At 32.2% G+C, this 19,654-nt stretch overlaps 2 protein-coding genes across 2 annotated transcripts in view; both read right to left on the reverse strand.

The window, feature by feature from the left end:
* LOC113383686 (TELO2-interacting protein 1 homolog) overlaps positions 1-7,565 on the reverse strand; it is a 16,988-nt gene extending 9,423 nt beyond the window's left edge. The window contains exons 1-2 of the mRNA XM_026621935.1: positions 7,386-7,565; positions 521-680 (exon numbers count right to left, since the gene is read on the reverse strand). Coding sequence (XP_026477720.1) covers positions 521-680; positions 7,386-7,565 — 340 coding nt within the window. The remainder of the gene's footprint in view (positions 1-520; positions 681-7,385) is intronic.
* Positions 7,566-8,193: 628 nt separating this feature from the next.
* Positions 8,194-11,564, reverse strand: LOC113383687. The gene is made up of 3 exons (XM_026621936.1): positions 10,145-11,564; positions 8,286-9,821; positions 8,194-8,219 (listed from the first exon to the last, which is right to left on the reverse strand). Exons 1-2 carry the CDS (start codon positions 11,543-11,545, stop codon positions 8,325-8,327), a joined length of 2,898 nt encoding a protein of 965 aa, XP_026477721.1. The 5' UTR covers positions 11,546-11,564; the 3' UTR covers positions 8,194-8,219; positions 8,286-8,324.
* Between the last annotated feature and the right edge of the window lie 8,090 nt (positions 11,565-19,654).

The following is a 19,654-nucleotide window of genomic DNA, read 5'->3' on the forward strand; positions in this document are numbered from 1 at the left end:
ATTCCGCAAATATATCTGCTTTGTCTTTGTCACTTCTTGCCCATGCAGAGGTCTGGGTATCCATGCGAACTGGAGGATTTTGAAAGTTAGGTTTAAGTTTATTTTTGACGGGTTTCCAGATAGAATTGTCAAAACGATTCAAACTGGATACATAGTTATTAAATCTCACTTGATTGAGTTCCTTTAACCTTGCTTTCAAACTTGTTGCTCAGATTATTGAAAATGTTTTTTGTCATATGCAAATGAACTATGTTGCCACCTACGCCTAGCTTTTCTTTTTTTCTGCTATGAGCCTTTTTATTTCATATGTTGTTGTCTGGCAGGAGTTTTCTGTCGTAACAGAGTAGGAGTAGCAAACTTTGCAGCATCGTATAGAAGAGTATTAAAGGAATCGATGGTGTTTTCGATATCAGCGAATTTTTAAGTTTAACTTGAGGTTAACTTTGTCTTCTACGAACTTCCGGTAGATGTCCCAGTTTGTTTTTATGGTTGCAGATCCTAGAGGAGGGTTTAAAAATACTTGCCGAAGTGCTTATGCTGGCTATTACTGGACTATGGTCAGATGATAAGTCGTAGCTTGCTCGTACTTCCTTGTGAATTGAGCTTATACCCGATGATACAAAAAAGTCCAATAGATCTGGTTTTTTGGCAGGATCGCTCGCGCCAGTAGGTGGGGGAACCTGAAGAAAGAACACTATAATTGAGTTTATGTATTGTATCATATAGCTGTTTTCCTTTGGATTATTTAATCTTGAGCCCCAATTGACGTGTTTGCTGTTGTAGTCTCCGCCGGCGATGAAATGACTACCTAGTGTAGAGAAAAAATCTTGAAATTGAAACTGGTTATATTGTGCCTCGGCGGACAATAGACTGCAGAAACACATAAGTTGAATGAATTCATTTTTAATGAAATTGATGTGGCTTGCAAAATTTCAGATTCGTATTTATCCAGTTCGTAATGAAGAAGATTAGATTTTACAATAATGGCAGTCCCACCATGTGCGGTGCCATCGGGATGGTTAGTGAAGTATGTCTTGTAATTTGGTATATAAAAGTTTGAATACTTGGTGAAGTGTGTTTCACTAATTAAAAAGATGTCGATATTGTTTGTCTCAAAATAATTCTACTTCGGCTTTGTGTTGATACAAGCCGTTAGCATTCCATAATCCTAAGTTTAAAATATTAGCCATTATTTAGCTTTATTAATGTTGATTAATGTTGATAACATTTTGACAATCATGGTGTTTTGTTCCATTAACTGGCTAAACATATTTCTAAATTCAGTCAGGAAATCAGACATCGATGGAGAATTACTGTTGTTAATGTGATTTTGATTGTTGTTAAATAGGTTTGATTGCGATTTTATTACCTGAGCATAAGACATATGCTGAGGATTTGCGTACTGAGAAATTCTATTGTTGTGAAGGTTGGATTTGTACCGGTTTGCATTTGTGTGTAAATAAGTCCCGTTACTTCTGCCTATTGTTGCTTGATCGTTATCTGCACCGACAAGGTGAAGGTAGTAAGAACACCCTTTGTAGTTTGCGGTATGATTATCGCCGCAATGATAACAAAGGGGCGGGGCTTCAGCTGCTTTTGTACACTTTTTAGACTCATGATCAGAGCCGCATTTTACACATATAAATCTGCGGTTGCAATAACGCTGGGTATGGCCGTACATTTGGCACCTTACACACTGCGGAATATTAGATGATCTTATGGGGGCTCAAAATGAATTATTTGGTTTAACATTTTATTCATTTTAAAAATTGACGAATTGTTTTCTTTGGGTTCTAAGTCTATGTAAAACATGTTCAGCAATTGTTTAGTTTTCGGATGTATGATATTAGTAATATTTCTGACAGGATGACCTTCTTTTTCAATTGCGGCTTTAATATCATTTTTATCTGTGGCGTAGTGCAGATATTTGAGTACAACCCTGTATGAGCGTTCCGCTTTTATCTGGTAGGTATGAAAAACGACGTCTCTTTCACGCAGAAATTTAACAAAATTGCGGTAGTCTTCTATTTCAAAAATGTTGAATTTAATAGTTTTATTGGGTAGGTATTTAGTGATGTATTTGTTTTTTTAAATTGAATTAATCCGCTATCATAAGATTGTAATCTCGAACCCCGTAGACAAATAAAGGCGGAGGAGTAGATTTTTTATTATCTGTTGCCTCGTCTGATGGTTTAGAAACTTTGTTTTCTAGAGCGCTGAATTTGTTGGCTAATTTTATGGGAACGCTTTCATTACTTACTGCGTTGTTCGGGCGACGTCTTTTAGCGGAAGTTACCTCTTGCCATGGGTTTTATTCGTGTAATCAATCACATCGCGTGCAGTGGACTCTGGATCCATTGTTGCTATTGAAGACAAATTACTTGTTGATGGAATGGGAGTTGGATCCGACGATGTTGATCTGTTTACTGCATCATCGTTATTTCTTTTGTAGTCATCTGGTTCAGAACTAGTTGAGTAGAATTATTTTGGTCTTCGTGAATGATGTTAAATGATTCCACAATTGGTATTGTGGAGTGATAATTTATAGTACTCCCTGACGGGAGCACTATATTTAATTAAAAGCACTGAATTCACAAGTAAAGTCACTTACTAGATCAAACACTACACTAAACTGTGACTAAATAAATGCTGTTTATTATGCTTGTTGATTGTACTCAGGTATTGTATAATCGATGTGTTCGCTTCGAGCGCTGAATGAAGAATGACCTGATCTTATAAATGTGATAGAAATTTATAAAGTTCCTGACTCAAAATTTACACATACAGACTTTCTTTGGGCGAGAAATGCCGAAAGACTCATTTATACAAAAATAATTCAAGATTTGAAATCGAATCAGTAAAGAACTGATTGAAAAAAATAAAAATTGTAATGTATTTTTTGTAAATATAAAATGATTCACAAATAAAATAGCAATTATAAAAAGCTTATGGATTTTAATCAAATATTCAAAATTCAAAAATAATATGCTTTATGAAAAAGATATTCTTGACTATAGAATATTGACCATTACGTTTACTTTAAGTATTAAAATTAATAAATAAAAAATGCAGTATAACATAATATAATTTACACTGAGTATTAGCTGACTGATGATTTTTCAAATTCAGATTCTTAGTAATTGCATTAAATTCTATTATTATATTTCTTCTAGTTTCTTTTATATGTACTTACTATTTTTTTTATATGTACTATATGTACTTACTATTTTTTTTCTACAAAAATGATTTCAAAATACTTTCAAAATCATTCGAAAGCTACAAATAGAGTATAGAATTGCACGGGAAAATATTTACATTGTTAAGAAAATTGAAACTAGTTCAAGGAGGCATTTAGCCATAAGGCAAGTTGCATGAACTTCCCGAAATGTGTAAGAATTAATTTAATCAATCGAAATTGAAATTTAAATATTTAGATAAAATTTTCAACCGTTTTTTTTAAAATAAAGTTATCGCTTTCAATTAAATCTAAACATTGCGATTTCAAATTAAATTAACTGTAATTATATTAATTATGTTGCACAGACGTGCTTGTATGCCCTAAATTTGCAGCTTATTATTTTAAATTTTAATGAATTGATAATAGACTTGAAGAAAATTGACTCATCACATCACAAATGCAACTTTCGACATAAATTTTGACTATAGTATTTTTTTCAAATTTTGATGATTTCTCAAAATTGAACTACTTGCCATAGAAACGTAAAATGTTAGTATGTCGACCATGACCATGATATCTATCAACATAAAAAGTTTCATAAAAATTGGCAATTTTTTTTTGAACAGTTTATTACAAGGAAACGGCCTGGTAGATTTTTACCTAAAACTAATCAGTTCCCAACAAATATCTTTCGAACAGCTTTTGATTTTTTAAAATAGATTCAGGATTGTGAGCTGAAAAGTGGACGAAAAAATTTACAGTTTTCTGCCAATTACAAAAAAACTGCTCGACCGATCGTCGCACAAAACTGAACAACGATGTTCCTCGTCAATATAAATCAAATGGCTTTTAAATTTGAAATCCGTTCAGGCGTTTTGAAGAAAACGTCGAAACGCCAAAAAAAAAACGCGACTAATTTTTTAAAACTTTGACAAATTTTCAAAGTAAAACCCCTTGTCGTCGGGTCGTAATATTTTAGTATGATCTAGAAGACCATGATGTCTATCGTCAAAAAAAATCATACTAGTGGTGAATTCCCGTGCCGTAACGTGAACGAAAAAATGCGGACATACAGGACACACACATACATGCATACACACATCCATTTTTTCTGAGGTATGCAAAGCTAATGAAATACAAAACAAACTTGGTAAAAGAGGCATTATGTGTAAACAATCGACCTAATAAATAATAAAGTAAGTTTAATCTACTTTTAAAATTACAGTAATGTAATTCAATATCAATTATTTAAAAGCGTTTGCAATTTTATTTTTGTTCGCTACGATATAGGCAAAAGTCATGAATTTCTTTTCAAGGTCTTAGTCAAATCGTTCGCATATTCCAAGTAAAGCTTGGAGAACCTATATTAACTTTCAAGAGCTTACGAGTGACTTATAGAGCCCTTCCGAAGTACTCTCGCATGTGATTTACATAAACGTTCAGTGCATTATCAGAACCTATACATTTCGACAAATATAGTGTCGGTAAGATTTCGAAGCCAAATAGGATTCTATTCTTCTTCTGGACAATATTCGATTTTTTGTCAAGTTATCAATATTTGTCGTAATCAAAGCTAGGTTATACTTATTGCACATTATGAAAAACACAAATTCGATGTTTAATAATTGAAACAAGCATTGAACATTATTCATTGTCAGCTCGAGCAGTCTTGTTTTATGTTTTCATTACTGAAAATAAGTAATAATAAGTTTTTGTAGTATTCTTGTAGAAAAATAAAACATTAAACAATTTTTTAAACAATAAGGCTAATTATAAACTTGGTATAACGACAGAGTACTTGGTCTTAATGAACATATATTAAACCATTAAAGTCCTACGGAAACTGGTTCATTTATAAAAATTGTTTATTTGTGATAAATTGCTTTTAGAAAATATTAGAAGTTAACGAGTTCGTTCCTTTTCAATTATGTGTAATAAATTCACTCGCAATATTTTTAAGCACTCATAAACTAATTTAGTTTTTAATGATTAAGTCGATTATTTACACATATAGGGAAGCTCATGTAACTTGCCTCAATGCAAAATACCAACAGTTTATAATAAATTCACAAAATAACGTTATTGCCAAAAAACATTTATCCGTCATGTATTGCGCTTAAAATTTAAAAATAAACTAGCTGTAAGTGGAATTCTGTCTTGAGGCAATTATGGCATTGTGCCTTAAGGCAAATTGCTGGAACTTCCCGTACCGTAACGAAATGTTCGTGAAATACTGAATGTTTTCAAATAGATTATTATAAATATTGTAACATTGTGTAATACTATAAAATTATATAAACTGAATTGCAGAGTTGAAATTATTTGTAAAGTATATTAGTACTATAGTCAGAATTAAAAATAAAATCTGAATATTTTCGATATACAAAAACTAAAAAAAAAAAAAAAATTGAACAATTTTTTTTTTCCAAAATCAATTATTTTGTTAAGACAAGCAGAACGTTCTTTGAATCATTTAAATCGGACGCTTAGTTCTCTCAAAATTGCCATTTTTACATATTTAGCTCCGTATCTTCAAATGGCTGAGCCTGCCTTTGCCAAAAACTAATAAACACTTCTCCCAATCATTACTAATTGAATGTTTTTAGATCATTCAAATTGGATTCTCCGTTCTCTCAAAAATTCGATTTCTATTTTCTGCACTCTTTGCTCCGTATCTCCGAAACGGCTGGACCTGCCTTTGCCAAAAACTAATCAGCTCTTTTCCCTATCAATAGGAATCGAATGTTTTTTGAACCATTCAAATCGGTAATAATCCGTACGCCCGAAAACGTGGGCGAAAATTTGTATCCATACATACATACACACACTCACACACACACACCACACACATCCATTTTTCTGAGGTATGCCAAAACGTTCAGAAACCTTCAAAACGTCGAGAAATGTAAAAATTTTCAATTCCGATTTTCGGCCCATTACAATAACTTACCCTACGGGAAGTTAAAAATATAATCATATCAATCATCTTCCTTGCATTACATTGCATTATAACAATTGCAAATATTACAATTCGATTATATATTCCAAACCTCTATCTCTGCTTTAACATTTCAAATTTAAGTAAATAATGTATGGCAATAAAAATTTGACATTTTTTAGAACCAAATAGGTTCATCAGTTTCAAAACCATCTAGTTTTTTAGCAAATGTGTTTGAATTATTTTCGATATGCAACGTTCAGATTTTATTTTTAACTCTGACTAAAGTTCTAATATACTAAATAAAATAATTTCAACTTTGCAATTCAGTTTATATAATTCTTATAAATATTAGACAGTGTTTCAATATTTAAAATATTTTATTTGAAAACATGTAATATTCCTCGAACATTTCGTTACACTACGGGAAGTTCCAGCAATTTGCCTTGAGGCACGATGCCATACACCTCACTAGTATAGTTTTTCGCTGGCGATACAGTTTCATTCTTTGAACAGTTGTAGTATCTGTCTTGTGTATAAACATAATTTTCATTTTAATAACCTCAAAAATATATAGTAACCACGAATAATGAAAAGTACTTCAATAAACTTACGTGTCTTAAACGGCACAGATTTTTCATTTGCTTTATTATTCGCACTATAATTATTTATGGGGGACGGGATAAATATTCTTCCGATCCAGACATTTTTTATTAACTTAAGATTTGTACTAATATTTAACCTTAAAAGGTAATGACTTGGTAAATGAAAATTAAACACCGATAAATGAACAATATGCTTCGCGATTTCGGTGACGTACGCACGTATAAAGTCACGCATACAAAGAAGACTCGCACAAATACGACGCACGTATAAAGTCACGCATACCAAGAAGCCTCGCATAAATACGACCAATCACAATCGAACCCGTATAGAGATATCGTCAAAAGCGAATGACGAATCATTGGCACTTGACCTTGCCGTAACTCATTTCCGTTGCATTTGTACGGATTTACACCCATGTCGCGCCTAAAGAAATTTTACTTCAAAAATAAAAAATAAAAATCTCTTGGTTTGTGTTTAGATAGGTTGAAATTTGGTTCACGAGATAACCTTCTCTTTCGGAGGGTTAAATATTTAATAGAGACAATTTTAAGAAGGTTTATTGCTTCATGTTATTTAATTATTTATTAATAATATCATGCCAATTATAAAAAAAATTAATAATTACTGTAAATGATAATAAATATTGAATATAAAAAAACTTACCTTATCACGGAGCATATCTCGAACCCTTGTGGCTTGACTTCTGGTCCTATGAAGTTCAATCTGAAGTTCCATACATCGCTCCTGCCAAGCTTCAGGTGAATTTTGCTCTAAGCCTGCTCTGAGCAATGGTGATTGTGGACTTTCAGGTCCTGATCTACTGTGCCTCGAATTTTCATCCATTTTCATGAATATCTTGTGCACATAAGCTTCAGCGCTTAATTTAAACACAAATTTTCACCGCATTGATCAACGTCAATAAATTAATTCAATCAATCATAATTCGAGTTTTATTTTCCTTTATTTATAATATTAGTTTGTTTAAAAATTATTGAGTCATTTTTAAATTCCTATGGAATTAATAGCTATAAATTATCAACAGCCTTGCAAGGTTGATAACAATAATTTTATGTCATTGTTATGTTTATTTTCATGAGTTATATTTCATTGTGATATCATTCATGATTAATTATATATAAATATTATTACGTCATTGTTCAAGACAAGTCTAAGCACATAATAATATACAAACATCTTACATTTAAACTAGATATTGTATTATATAATAAATAAACTCTAGCAATATTTTATAAAAGATAACTTAATTTTTTGAGTATTAAAAAAACTATTAAAAGTACTAGTACTTAGCATGAGTAATTTGAGTAGTCCTAATTTGATTAAATACAGTAAGATTTACCACAAAATACTCGTAGATATAAAAATATTTTAAGAAAAGAATTTTTTAAAGCATCGAGAATATTTATTCAAGACGTATATCATTAAATGTTATATTATCTGGAATTTATGTAGTTGCCTCGGTATAATAATTCCGGAAACCTAGAAACAAAAAAAAGTGAGTATTAAATATTTGTATTTATAATTTAATATTAAAAATTAACCTACGTTGCGCTATGTGAATCCCAAGGAGACTGAATATAAAGTTCACCAGCTTTCGTAAATTGTTCTTTCTATTTCTAATACACTGGTACTAAAGTTTTGCAAATGAAAACTTTCCAAATCACAAGACAAAGTTTGCAAAGGCCAAATTGTAGCCAAAAAATGTGCTACATCAGCAGGATTATCTTTTGCCATCCTGATAAATGCATTTTTGGCAGCTTCTCGTAACTCCGAAATCGCGTTCTCATGAAGATATCTATATATAGCCGCCATAACTTCGAACCTGGTCTTTTCTCCAAACTGGAGGTTATAACATAGTTCTCCCAAACCTGAAAGTATCTCAAGTTGCAATTTGAATACTTGAGTATGCCTATATGCTTCAGAACATTCTGCTTTTGATTTAGTTTCCTGAGCATTTGATAACAGAAAATTCAATGCGTTAGCCAAAACACTGCCGATTGCTCGTTGCCTCAAGAAATCTTTCCCAAAGGAGGCTAGCGCACATGCTACAGAAAACGACTTTCTTAAAACGCTTAATTCGGCATCAGTCCTTCCTCTCATTCGCGATGCTACTGGGTTCCAAATTTCGTGAAGGGCTGGTAATAAGGTGTCTTCGTGCTCTGACAAAAGCGGCAATGCGGCATGAACTATATCTAATGATAATAATCTATGATAATTATTTTCTGATGATACAAATGGAATGCTTCGTTTTAAAATTGCGGATACCAAAGTAACGTGATCTGGTGGTAATTTTTTTTCAACATCTTCTTCCATACATGCATCTGAAGTAAGTTCATAAGCTTCAGATTCATTAAAATTTTCAACATCTATCATATTTTCATCTTGTTCTGTTTGAATAGCCTGTTGCAGCTCTTTAATAGAATGCAATAGATTACTAGTACTGCATGGCTCTACTTTTTTAGATGCCACAGAATAAGTGCTATGGACAAGAGCTAATTGTTTTACAAATGCCTTGTACACCTTCAGTAAACTAATGATAACATCTTTTTGCTTAAAATCCAACTCCTCCAACTTTGTTAAAACATCGGCAAAGGACCTCAAATGCTTCGGATTCTTGCAATTTTCTATCACTATCACCAAAGCATCTAGAACTCCAGTATTAGGAGCATTATAATGTATTATGTGATTGAGTTTAACAGATATGCTATTTATTAAGTAATCTGCATTAACCTCTATAAGCTCAGAAAAACTACCAACTTTCGAAAATGTTTGCAAATCTTTAGCAGCGGAAAAAGCGGAATTTCGAATACATTGTCTGCGATGGCCGCATCTTTCAATAATTAGATACAGATATTTCAAAAAAAAATGTCTGAAGTCCTCTCCCATTACAATGGCCATAGATCCCACGGCTTCACACTGCAAAGCTATAAGCAATGTATTATATTTTACTTCATGTAAATTTTTACAGAACTCAGAAAAAAGTTGATCTTTGTTTTCATCGTCATTTGTGATGGACATGTCGGTATACCGGATTTCCAAGCTTCCTTCATATAACCCTGGGTACGATCTGAGTAATACCAGCTGTTGTAGTCAAGCCCATGTGATTTATCAACTTTAATATCGGTTGGTAAATACCATATGTTATAATATTGCCAATAATTGAGCATGCTATTGCAAATTTCTAAAAACTGTCTACCCGATTTTTTTAGAATAAATTTTGATAAAATTATTGATTCTAAAGTATTAACCATGTGCTCGATGCGAGTAAATAAAATGTCAATTAAATATGTCCCGCTGCAAGAACCTAAATAAGAACATAATAGTTCAATTTTTTCAAGGATTTCTTTATCATTATCACAGATGTGGCAAAATGGGGGCAACTTTTTAATAGATAAATGATTTACGTTGTCTGACAAAAGCACTAATTCTGACGTACTTTCATCTAAAGAAACGGCAGCTATGTCTATTTGAATAACAACTGTCAGCACATCTAATAAACGCTCTTGCGTTTGAAGAGTAAAAATTTCGTCAGCTAATTTACCTAAACAACTTGAAACTCCGATAAGAAAGTCTAATGAGGACATAAGGGCGCGTTCGTCAATCGTATTGATTAGATTTGGTATGTCAGAGATCCGTTTATGTAAAACACCTTCAATAACTCGCACGACAGTTTTAGCACCTCTTTCTTTTATGATGCTCTGTAAAATTGATTCGCTGACTTGCGCAATTTTCTGGTTTTCATCTCTGGATAAACTAAATAATATTACCAATAAATCAGAGTTGCAAATCCCACAATTATTCCAAGCATATTTTAGTATGAGTTCGCAGCATGATACAAGCATCAACCTAACCTCGGGGTGTTCATGAGTAATTATCGGAGTCAAATGCGGAAATAGTTTAGCAATTTTAGAAGAAGCTTCTTGCATCCATTTTGTTGAACGTTTTGACTCATTAAGATACTCTATGAGATCTGATTTTCCAGCTTTTGACCAGTCTTTTGCCGATTTTTCTCCAGGAACTTGCACGGGATTTACAAGCTTTAGAAAATCATTTGCTGTTAGCACCTCATTTTCAGTTTTTTTCTCATCTTCCATTACTATAGCAATCGCACGACCCCAAATTTGCAATGCTATCACTGTTACCCGATGCTGCTTTTTAATGTTTTGCAAAGCTATTTCTTGACAAGCTGATACTAAGCCTGGCAAAAAAAACATTAATACTTCCGCTATTCTAGATCTAAACTCTTGTTGCGCTTCGGTAGCAATTAGATCCCAATCATCAATATTGCAAATTGATGAAATGAATTTCAAAGCCAAATATTTTATTTCAGCAGAAGCATGTTTTCTTGCCAATTGGGAAGCTGCATAAATTGATTTTCCCAAAAATGGGGCATTCATCTTAATAAACATACATTGCTTTATATCTAATGGACATTTTGTAGTTATTACTAACAAGCAATCTAAAGCAGAAACAAAAAGTTCTTCGGAAGTTAGTTTTATATCTGAAGAAATTACACCTGACAATACATTAAAAAAACCTCCCTGTTGAAGAGCTCCTCCTGGTGTTTTATCCAATAACACTTTTGCTACTTTAATTAATTCTATTTTCCGATCCGAGTTGTTTGCGAGCTTTAAAGATTTGCAAATTTCCATCAAGATATGAGGCTTGACTAAAAGTAGAGTGTCTTCATCTATGTTTCTGATGACATCACATAAATCGTTTGCAATTGAGGAATCATTTCCTATCGTAAATTTAATAGTCAAGAGATGCAAATGTTTCAAATCCTCACTGATGTCAACTTCCATGTTAAAATATTATTGAAAATTTTCCTATGGAAATGCGAAACTTTATATAAATGTCTAGTCTCCTCTGAATTCACACAAACGTCATTAAATTAAGTTGGGTTAGTAGAAACGTACCTCAAAAGCACTCATAAAACGACAAATGTGCAACAACAAAGTCTTCACTATCACTTTACTACACTCACTATTAACAAATCGAACTTGCAATGAATGTTTTGAATTTTGAAACATTCATGAACTTTGAAATACACTTTGGCGAAGCGTAGTATCGGATCTGAAATTAAACAAACGCAATTAATATGAAAAATAATTACATATTAATAAACTATAATATATAATATAATAATTTTTTTTATTAATGAGCTGTATTTTTAAAGGTTGAAAAGGAACTCAAATTCTATAATTGAAATAAAGAATTTCAAATATCATTTACTCTATCCTTTCATGTCATACCAAAATATTTTGTGAATTTTTGAATTTAGGGGTTGTGTAAAGGTTGTAAATTATTCAAAGGTTTGAACGGTTTTACTATAAGGTAAATGTGTTAAAAACACTTTACAATTTCACACATGCAATATTCAAACAATTTACAATATCACCCATTCCTGCAATGTTAATTTTTCATTAACCCCCAAATGATTTACACTTTTGAAAATAAGCTTCATTCCAAAATTTCATGCAAATCGACTCACAGTAAGAAAAAACAAGTTAGACCCTTTTTTGTATCTTTTTGACTGTACTTTATAGACAATTTGGTATTCAACACATTAATTGCGCAACTTCAATCAAACGGCAAATCGCAATAGAAAGAAGACAAAGGAAAATCTGGCAAACCACCCGATCACCGGTAGATAAATCTAATTTTAACAGAGCCTGCAAAGAGTTGAAATTCATGCTCCGGAACTTTAACAACCAAGTTTTTGAAGAAAAATTAAAACACTTAACTTCTACCAAAGATACTAACTACTCGCTTTGAAAAACTAGTCGCTCAAACGGTACCAATTAAAAAAGCCAACAACTCCTGGGCTGAGTTGATGAGGACAAGGTCAACTACTTTGCCGACTGTTTTGAAGAAGTTTTTCAATGTCCGCCCCAAAATTGCAGTTCTCACGAAGAAGAATTTATTCAGCATGGGTTTCGTAACATGCCTTCAGTACCACAAGTTCCGTCAATCCGCTTCTCCCTATCAGAAGTCAAAAAAAATAACAAATTCAAAATCAGGTAAACCACCAGGATAAGACAAGACCTTAATGCAAATGCTGAAACACCTTTCACCAAAGTCTATAAGGTTTCTGACAATTCCTCCCCAAATTCGATATGTAGACTTCAAATTTTTTCTCAAGCTTGGAAAAGAGCTAGGATTATCTTGATTCCAAAACTTGGCAAGGATCCATCCTATACAACATCATACAGACCAATAAGTCTTTTACCCATCCTTTCCAAAATACTCGAAAGATTGCTGCTTAAAAGAATTCTTGTCACATTGAACAATAATAATACAATTCCTTGTCATCAGTTCGGTTTTAGAAAGATGCATTCAACGATTGAACAAACCCACAGATGAGTGCATAAGATTAACGAAACTCTACAAGAAAAGAAATATTGCTCAGCTTTATTCTTAGACACCACACAAGCATTTGATAAAGTTTGGCAAACAGGACTTCTATATAAGATATAAAAATACTTTACCCAATGACCTATTTCTATGGATAAAATCATATCAAACCGAAGTTTCTGCATAAACATTCTCAGCATGAACTCGCCTATTAAAATAATAAAATCAGGCGTTTCCCAAGGCAGTGTTCTTGACCCAATTTTGTTTTTAATTTTTACAGCTGACATTCTCACTTCACCTGACAGACATAGCTTCATTTGCTGCATGAAAATTCCACAACTGCTTCAGAGCAACTTCAACGTCACTTAACATCAATAAAAAACGGTACAAACTGTGGAGGCTAGAGATCAATGGCCAAAAATCATCCCACATCACTTTTACACTCAAACACAATACATGTCCACCTGTAACTGTGAATAAAATAGAAGTCCCTACATGCACCGAAACCGCAAACTGGATTGGAAAATTCACATAAAAAAGAAAAAGCAACAGCTTGAGAAAAAGTTAAGTGAACTATATTGGTTAATGGGTGGGAGATCCCATCTTTCTGTACACAACAAACTACTGGTTTACAAGGTTGTACTTAAGCCGTTTTGGACATATGGCATAGCACTTTGGGGCAGCACATATAAAAGTAATGCTAACATCGTTCAAAGGTTTCAGAGCAAAGTTCTTAGGTTCGCTCTAGGCGCCCCAGAATATACTTCCACCTGACTGATACATGATGAAAAGATTCGCTGTTAATCACAAAAACAGACTCGAAGAATATCCAAACGAGTTGGCCAACAAACTGCTATCCACAAAAACGACACGAAAACTCAAAAGGAAAATATTTAATGATTTAATTAGCTTATAATTACTCGTTAATATACATTACTTCTTATAAAGAAAAATGCAGCTGTGTATTTTTCACTATTTAAATATCAATGTCATTTTTTATATATAATTGCCAAAAGATTTACTTAATGTCTATGTAGGACAGTTGTAAATATATTGTTGAATAAAAAAAATAAAAAAAACACATTAAATAATCGAATATTGAGCTTTTCTTGGATAATTTTCAATTAATAAGTATAGGAAGCCTTAGACAGAAGTGTGTGTCAGGATTTTTGCTAATACGTCATAATAATTTTTTGTTGGCGTCTGGTTTAGCCAGTAATCAGCAGATGTTGTTTTATTTGAGCGCGACGTATCATAGGCTTTATCACGTTTTTGTTTTTTTTTTAAACGAATTGTTGTCCAATCTTGTGATTTTTTGTTAATTTTATTTTTGTTATGTCGAGCGGGAGTTACGGCAACGTTGTTTTGGTTGACGGTAGGTACGTAACGTCTACACTAATTTCTAAGTCTTTACGCAATATTTAGAAATTATTTGTAAACTGTTTAAATTGCACGATGTTTTAGAACTTGTTGAATGAAGACATATATCCAGTTCTAATATTTATTATATATCATTAAATATGTTCAAATATTTATTGATTTTTATATTGTTTTAAAATTTGACTGAAAATAGTTGTTACTGAGCTTTTGTTAATTAAATTTTTCATTTTCAAACAAATATTTTTTATATTCTGTGTTGCGAATTTTCCTAGTTCGAATAGGCCGAGCGAAAAATATACTAGGAGTATAAAAACAAAAGAAAACTAATATAATGGCAAATAAATACAAAAAAATCGCATGGTCTCATTGGGTAATTTGCGTTTTAGTCTGGTAAACTGGTTTACGGGGTAAATTTTGCTGATTAACTAACTAACTCATTGGCCAGCTATGAACGTCGATTCTGTTTTTGTAATTGGAAGCAGCAAATGCAGTTTGTTCACTATTGGTGAGCATCTTGGTGACTTGATGTGTGATGCATGTTGATGTATAACATGGAGCGTTAATGATTTGTCTCAGGATTTTGTATTGAGCGTGTTGAATGATGTTCAACTTGATATTTTTGGCAGTGTCCCAAAGTTGAAGCCTCAATACACACGGGCTTAATTAGAGTTTCTTTTATTAGCAGATTATTGTTGGCCGAAAGTTCTGATTTCCTATTGAGAAGCAAATCGTATATTTTGAAAATTTGATCTATTACATCGCTAAAAAGTCCCGAGGCTGACACACAGGTGGCTCTACTAACAAAAAATGCATATGATTTTTAGGACGTACCAACCTTTAAATGAAACCTGTCAAATTTTCATGACAATCCGACGATTAGATTGCAAGTTACAGAGGTTCAAGAGAAGCTAGTTGTGAGTTTTTCAAAACCGCTGATTCAAAGCAATTTCGTGTGTTGATTTGTCATTGCTTTTTGATGGGTAAAATACTATCACAGCCAAATTATCGCTTTATAAGTGATTCGCTGATTTTAATTGAGACAACACGGACACTGACTATGCAGAACCAAAACGTTTTGGAAAATCGAAAAGCAAATTGTCTGAGATAGCTGACACTAATATCCATAATGATTCCGCTATCAATTTCGCGAATATTAGGAAAAATCTTGGTGCTAAATAGGTTCTTTTGCATAGATTTATTGCCAATCAATAATTTGAACATCAAAATCGGGAACGCGGCATTATTTGAAAAAGAAAAAAGTGCTGCTTCATCAAGACAACGCACCAAAAGTTATAAATCCGTGAAAACAGTGGCAAAAACATGACTTGGAGGGGTACGAATTGCTTCCCTACTTATTATATTCTTTAGATTTGTTTCCCAGTGATCAAATCCTATTCTCAGATCTCACAAGGATGCTGCTCGCTGTAAAATTTTTTGCCGAATGAAGAGATTTTCACCAAATTTTGTGGCAAAGTACAAACCATACTTACTTAGGTACTACAAAAATGATTTCAAAATGTTCGAAGTTCACTATAATCGGTACATTATCCTCAAAGAAAACTATGCTGAATAAGAAAAAGAAGAAAAAAAGAAAAAGAAATTCAAAGAAATGTGTTTTTCAGTAGTTATCCTCGAGACTTTTCAGCCGCCAAAACACAAATCGTTCTTCGGTTATTGAAGATCAAAATTATTAAATTCGCAGTGATTAATAATATTGGAGCAAGAACACTTTCTTGCGGCATACCTGAACATATTTCAATGGCGTTTGACTCGGTGTCCGCGACCCTAAAGAATTGTCTATTCCGTAAATAAGATTTTATCAGATAATATAACGTGCATCTTTTTATTTTTACATCAAACATTATTTTATTTTATACAGTAGGCCTGTGTTTTAAACCTTGTCAAACGCATGTCTAAGACCTAAAGAAAACGCTCAACTATAGATGTTTCCTGGCTATTCAATCAAAAGTATCTTTGAGAAAAATATAAAGAAAATATGAGTGAAGAATTTTACATACGTAGAATAAATGTAGTACCAAAATTCAATTTAATTTTTACAACAAATATATATAATTCAGCATTGATTTTAATTGAGTTTGTATGGTTAACAATAGTCAACAAATTACAGAATAATTGGGCATGATTCTTCCAAATAGATTTAGTATTGAAACACGTGAAGTATACTTATGACAAAATTTCTAAGTTTTTAACTTCCCGAAGGAGAAGTTTATGTTTTCATAAAGAAATCCGAATTGCTTATTTTATATTTTCTCGACGTTTCAAGCCATTCTGAATCGAATGACACCAAATTTGGAAAAAGTATGTGTGTGTGTGTGAACAGATTTTTTCCGTAAATCGAAATTCAATGTATCTCGATGAGGTCGAGCCGTTTCTTTGTAAATCGCAGAAAAGTGAAAAATTTTTCGTCCAGGTTTTAGCCCGCAATTCTGAATCGATTTTGAAAATTGAAAAACTGTTAGAATCATATTGGTTGGGAATCGACCTGATTAGTTTTTGGTAAAGATTGGTCGGGCCGTTTTCTTGTAATAAGGTGTTTAAAAAAATTTGTTCGACGATTTTCATATTTTTTTTTTATGATAGATACCATAGTTTATAGATCATACTAGAATATTACGGTCCAACAACAAGTCGTTTAATTTTAGAAAATCGTCAAAGTTTGCAAAAATAAGTGTCGTTTTTTTGGCGTTTGTCAAAATTATAACTTTCATCGACGTTTGCTCAAAAACGCCTGAACCGATTTCAAAAATTTAAAACCAATCGATGTATTTTGATGTGGATTATTTTTTCTCAGTTTTGTGCAGCGACGAAAAAAGTGTTAAACTTTTTGTCCACATTTAAGCTCATACTACCGAACCGATTTTCAAAAATGAAAAACTGTTCGAAAGATATCATTTGGGAATGATACTGATTAGTTTTAGTTGCTATCGAGCCGTTTTCTTGTAATTAACTGTTGAGAAAAAAAAAATTAAGCCGATTTTTATGGAACTGTTTTTTGGCGATATATATCCTGGTCTTATAGAACTTATTGAAATATTACGGCCTTATGACAAGTAGTTTAATTTTAAAAATTCATCAAAGTTTGAGAAAAAAATGACGTTTGTTAAAATTAAAATTAGACGATTTACTTGGTATAAAGATAGAGTGTTCATTCGTTTTCAATTATGTGTAATGAATCTACTCGGAATACTCTTATACACTCACACATTAATTTAATTTTTTATTGATTAAGTCGATTATTTACACACATCTGGAAGTTTATGTAACTTGCCTCAAGGCAAAATACCAATACCAACTAGTCTTGTATCATTTGTTTCGTCAGCGGCTCATCATTTTCTTTCGTTTAAGTGTACTATACTGGCAAACACTAGATAAAAAACAAGCCCAACGCAGTAATATTTTTTATTACTAACGCGTTTGGTTCATAAACTGCGAGGGTCGTTGAAAAAAATGCGTATTCGCAGAAGCGTTTGTAATAATGTTATATCTGGTGATATAGCACACTATAGAGATGAAGAAAGAAACTATATTTTCCTATAACATTATATGATACGATTACAGTTATGATAAACCCGTCATCTATGTTTTTGATTATTAGGCAACTGAGATACTAGACCTTATACAATAATTTAGTGGTGCCTTAAGGCAAATTGCTGGTACCTATTGGTGAATATTTAATTAATATTGTTCAATGATCTAAAGTTTAATTTTCTTTTAATTTTAGAAACTGCTAGACCTGTCTTTCCCAAAAGCTAATAATTTCTTGTTCATTGACTAATCGGATGACCCGTTTCTCAAAAACCACATGACCATTTTTTGGCATTTTTTGAGCTCCGTACCTCCGAAACGGCTGGACCTGCCTTTCGCAAAATCTAACCAGTAAATCTCGCAATCAAACAAATCAATCATGTTGAGCCAAATTATCGAAAATGTCGGGGAGATTTGTTTGAATCATATAAGTAATCTTTCAAAATAATTTTTTTTGTACAAAACTCAAAAAAATGCAACAAATTACTACTCATTATTAAAATCTCTACAAATTATCTGAAAATTTGATGTGTATATACTAATGACCGCTAAGTATCATTTTTTTAACGTTTTCCTCTGTATCTATCTCCGTAAACGCTATTACATTAAGTGATGACAGCTATTCATTTATATAGTTGAAATAAATAATTTCAAATTTGCTATTGAGTTTATAAATGTTTGTAAACAAATCGTCGCCCAAATATAAGCAAAATATTCGCCGGATCCTAGGGCCAGGCAACTTTTCTATGCGTATATTAACTGACAAAAAAAAATTGTATGGGGGACATAATGTTTTTAGAAACCTCAAGGTGGGGTGGGGCCCAAAAAAGCTTGGGAATCACTGTTCCATCCGTTTAAAATGAACTTTTAATAGAAAAACGCGAAAGAAAAAAGCAAACAACATTAGATGCCGTTGCCACAAAAAGGCTGAACAGTAAAAATACGGAACGCTAGGCTAACTAAGTATGATTTACTTATTAAGAAACATACTTTTTAAATTTAATACATAACCAATTTCTTAGTCATCTTTCCCTAACCTCAATATTTCTATGTAAATATAGCCTCCTTTAGCGCAGTTTTGCATTACGCTGCACTTTGATGGAACGTATCTCCCGCGTTAAGCCATTGGAAATCCATTCAGCCAGATCTTATATAAAATCTATAAAATACGGATGATAAAATGTACGCTATTTATCTTTTTAAAAATCTTTTAAACTATTATTCATTGATCGATTTTTATTGATTATTAATTAAATTTATTCGTCAAATATTTAAGTACGGTGCTTGTAGTTCCAGCGACTTGCCCAATATATGCTATGGCATTTGCATTTAATTGTTTGAAAAAATTGGCCATGCTTTAGTTTAGAGTTATACTCCCGCAAGGTGATACGCCATAAACAAAATTTAAAATTAGTTAAAGAAAAAGAACAGGCATATTTTGTAGGTGTTCTTCAATTACTGACAAGATATGTGGCCATAAAAAATTTGACGCTTTTAATTTTTATTATAGCATTATATTCAAATTAAAACAGAACTAATGAAACGATAAATCAGATTATGTATTTATAGAACAATCCGAAAATTTAAGGTTGTTAACAATTTGTAAAAATCGTACTATAAGCAGAATGAAT

The sequence above is a fragment of the Ctenocephalides felis genome, unplaced genomic scaffold, assembly GCF_003426905.1.
Source record: "Ctenocephalides felis isolate EL2017-DRISC unplaced genomic scaffold, ASM342690v1 CF-g0.4_SCAFFOLD_03570, whole genome shotgun sequence".
Taxonomy (NCBI): Eukaryota; Metazoa; Arthropoda; class Insecta; order Siphonaptera; family Pulicidae; genus Ctenocephalides; species Ctenocephalides felis.